The sequence below is a fragment of the Watersipora subatra genome, chromosome 1 (assembly GCF_963576615.1).
Source record: "Watersipora subatra chromosome 1, tzWatSuba1.1, whole genome shotgun sequence".
NCBI classification, from domain to species: Eukaryota; Metazoa; Bryozoa; class Gymnolaemata; order Cheilostomatida; family Watersiporidae; genus Watersipora; species Watersipora subatra.
This window is the reverse complement of record NC_088708.1, coordinates 45,097,484-45,101,378: the sequence shown is the minus strand read 5'-3', so window position 1 is coordinate 45,101,378 and position 3,895 is coordinate 45,097,484. Positions and strand designations below refer to the sequence as shown.

General features: G+C 38.6%; 2 protein-coding genes across 2 annotated transcripts; both read right to left on the bottom strand.

Annotated features, from left to right (window-relative positions):
* Positions 1-257: 257 nt before the first annotated feature.
* LOC137388178 (piggyBac transposable element-derived protein 4-like) lies at positions 258-911 on the bottom strand. The gene has a single exon (XM_068074685.1). It carries the CDS (start codon positions 909-911, stop codon positions 258-260), a length of 654 nt encoding a protein of 217 aa, XP_067930786.1.
* A 7-nt stretch (positions 912-918) lies between these two features.
* On the bottom strand, positions 919-1,575 carry LOC137388168 (piggyBac transposable element-derived protein 3-like). The gene has a single exon (XM_068074675.1). It carries the CDS (start codon positions 1,573-1,575, stop codon positions 919-921), a length of 657 nt encoding a protein of 218 aa, XP_067930776.1.
* Between the last annotated feature and the right edge of the window lie 2,320 nt (positions 1,576-3,895).

Sequence of the window (3,895 nt, the reverse complement as noted above, 5' to 3'; positions counted from 1 at the left end):
AGTGTCTAAGTAGCACTTAGAACAAATATTTTGTCAATTTTGTTTTATTTATTTTATTTGAAACATTATAAAACGTTCCTCCCAGGGGACGCTGGACTTGGGTATCTACAAAATTTTGACATGTACTTGATAATAAAATAGGTTGAGCAAGTAATTATGACAATTGTATTTTGTACAATAGTACTGGCACTCTACTATAAAGCATGCACACAGCTTATAAGACTAGGAGTGAAACTCCTGCAAAGTCCAAGTGTCATTTAATTATGAAAGTCCAGAAAACAGTTTCTGTCCGGCATCGTGCAGAGGAAAACATCACAGTGTACACATTTCACACTTGTTTTGAATTTGCAACCTTCTCTTCGGCAACGCGCACTGTTTTTTAATCTCATTGCCATAGGTAAATGTTTTGCACCTTTTTCTCGACTTTTTTGTGTTGGGAGAGGTACGACTTGACGGTATTGACGTGGAGTGTCATCAGGATCATCACTAGAGCTGCTGGAATCCCAAGCATCATCAATAAGTTGCTCTCTTAGCAAAAAATGGTAGTCATACAGCTGCATTATTTTGGAACCTGTGTTGTTCCTTCTGTATTCTAGCCAACAGTTGTTCACAGCTACATCTGTAAGATGCATAATAACTCGGATCGACCACCGCTTTGATCGTGCCGTAAACCGATGGTATGAAACCATCTGATCACATAAGTCTACTCCTCCCATTGATTTATTGTATTCTCGAACGGCAGCTGGTCGAGGCACAGTAAAAAATGACTTAGTCTTTTTGCACCATCTCCGGCACTCATCTCTTGGTTCTAAGCCATGTAAAGAAGAAGCAATAAGAATGCTCTTGTTGTCAAACCACTTTATGATGCTGATCTGCTCGTCTTTCTGGTTTGCAGAGACATATAGCTCCATGGCTCCTCTATCTTTCTTCTTCATGACTATCTGCTGAGAACGTTACTGGAACATTCTTGAAGCTAATAGTCCCTGTTAGGGATATGTCCTTTTTGGCCAAGTGATCTATCAAAGGTATGGTAGTAAAGAGTCTGTCACAGAATACACGACTTCCTTGCACCACATCTTTAGTGAGCCGCAGGACCGCTCCTACTCCTTGCCCACCCGAACCATCGTCAAGCTTGTAATCTTTAAATGTATTTTCACCCTGATATATTTCGAAGTCTATTACCATGCCACTAGGAATTGCTAGCACAAAGTTTTTGAGGCCTGTTGGGGACGGCTTTCGCGGCACGTATTGCCTAGCTGGACATCTTCCGGTGAAAGATATCATCTGCTCATCAATGCTCACTTTGTCTCCCCTAGCTACCTGTGTGCAAGCAGTTCTTATCTGTTCAACGAAGGGACGGACTTTCCAAAGTCTATCTGCTTTTTTCTCGTGCTCATTTACCGAGAAGTTGTAAACTACTTTAAGATTATTTCTGATTTTAAAAAACCGTGTTCGAGACATTGAATTTGCTATAATTGGTACCCTCGTCTTCTTAGACCAATACATTCGCAGTCTCTTCATGTTGATGCAACCCATTATGAGGCTCATCCCAAAGAATTTCTTAATCTCTGCCATCGTACAAAGACTTTTGCCATGGTTCTGGGCATGATACTGGTTGGTCAGATCAGCTATTGTTTTGAATGTGTCATCATTCAGGTATGCGTTGAATGATTCCAGTGATGTCCTATCAAGCACTGGTGGGTCAGAGAGTGCAGGATGTTGGGAGAACCTACTGGGAAACGTGTCACTTTTCTTGAAATTATAGCTTCTCTTTTTGCTCGCATCCTTTTTTGGTAGGAGGTTGTGGTTCGGCAACATCATCATCTGTGTCAGCATCATAATCTTCATCACTGGTGTTTTGAGAAGCTACATCTTGTTCTGGGTTGTACTCATCTTCGCTTGACAAGTATTCAAGATCAGACTCATCCAGTTGGGCTAATAGATTATTATCACCATCCCCATTTAGTGACAAATACCGCTTTTTTGATGAATTTCCTACAAAAATTAGTTTTATTGTCATAAAAACTTGGACAAATGCACACATGAGCATTGTTGACAAGTCAGCAAAATAAACTGTGACTGATAAATACTTCATATTTACATTTCTGAAATGTATGCTAAAAATTGTTTGTAAGCATTAAGCTCCAATGTCCCCTGCAGAGGACATCAGATTTAAGCTTGAGCAAAATAACTTCTAATACTAGTAAATAAACTTTAAACTAGTTCAACATTTTGAAATGCATGTTAACAACAAGAATATGTAGTTTAAAATTATAGATGCACTGCTTGAACAACTATACAGATAAATTTACCTGGAAGGTTTGAAGTTTCACACTTTGAAGTGGAGGCAGCCATCTTGAATGTTTTCTACCTCTCACAAACGAGAGTGAAGCATGTACCAACATGAGAAGACAGCAAACACATTGTCCCTTGAGAAGGTCATTAGACCTTAATACCTACAAATTGCTAGGCTCAATGGTATCACTAATAAAAGAATGTCCTCGTCGGGGGACTCATGGCCTCAAAGGGATATAATTGTTTTCAGGTGGCTTGAAAGTGTAATGAGTGTGTGGAGTGAGATGTTCAAAGCCATTTGCTTAAATTTTAAGCGGCTTTTAGTGGCTGTACCTATCCCACTTGTAGGGCGCCACTAAAAGCTACCTGAAGCTCTAATGATCCTCCAATGATTATGCAGCTATAGTTAATACAATGCTTGTAGCTCTACCTAACCCATTTTAGAATAGGTAGAGCCGGTAAAAGCTACCTAAAGCTCCAATGCTCCTCCAATGCTTATGCTGCCATAGCTAATCCACTGTTTATGGCTCTACCTAACCCACTTGAGGCTTCGGTAGAGCCATAAGCGCTTTTTATGATAGGGTAGGTTGAGCCACCAAAAGTAATCGTTACGAATACATTCAAGTTCACATACATCTTATTTACCACAAAATAATACTAATGCTATAAATATGTATGAAAAAAAAACTCTATTGTGTTTAGTCAATTTCAATTGTTGCAGTTTCTATTTTCCAATAATTAAAAATTATAAAACTCAAAATGCAAACTAATATATGCTGAAGATTATGCGATGTATGAAGTGAAAGTGTTAAAATCACTGTGCCTGTTCTTTTGCCAAGTTCAATTGTTTCTATAGAGGCATGTGGATTATGATTATCAAGAATCAGCTACACTGGTTTTTTGGGTGTGCAGTGTGAAAGAACAATAAAGAAGGGAACGTACTCTGTTGCAAATATGTTGTTGGCCATGTATCCTGATTTTGAAGCAACCTCTTTCGCACCAGGTGAAGTACCATCCATGAACACTACCTTCATAAATACACACGGAAATATGTACACTAGAGGTATTTAGTTGCCTCCAGCATTAATAGCACAATACAATGTTGTCAATTATCTAGGTTCTTGTGATGCCCTAGTACCAACTTGCTTTTTACCTCGAGTGCTTACTTCTTTCACTAGGGCTTGAATGGTTGTTACGCCAGTCTCATCTAGATTGTAGAGATGCTGAGGTTCAAACTTGTACCTAAAACAAAATCCATATTTTGACATTCACAAGAATTTAAACTGTAATGAAGAGGTATAAAAATGAAATACAAGATCTTATTAATGCAATTTCTTACTTTTCAACAAAATCTGTTAGAGCTAGGTGCAATAGGTTAGTAACTCACCTCTCTAATGCATTTGACAGTTTGAAAAAGAATGCCTCCACCACTGGACGGTTACAGCCAGCCTGTTAAGTCCGCGATTTGGGCTATGGCCCGCGAGCTGTCAGTCTATAGTTCTTAAAAAAAAATGATTAGTCCAATATTTCCTTATGAACAAACTTAAATAGGAATATTTTATTTTAGGTGAAACTTAAGTCTTAGCTAGAAGACCTACTC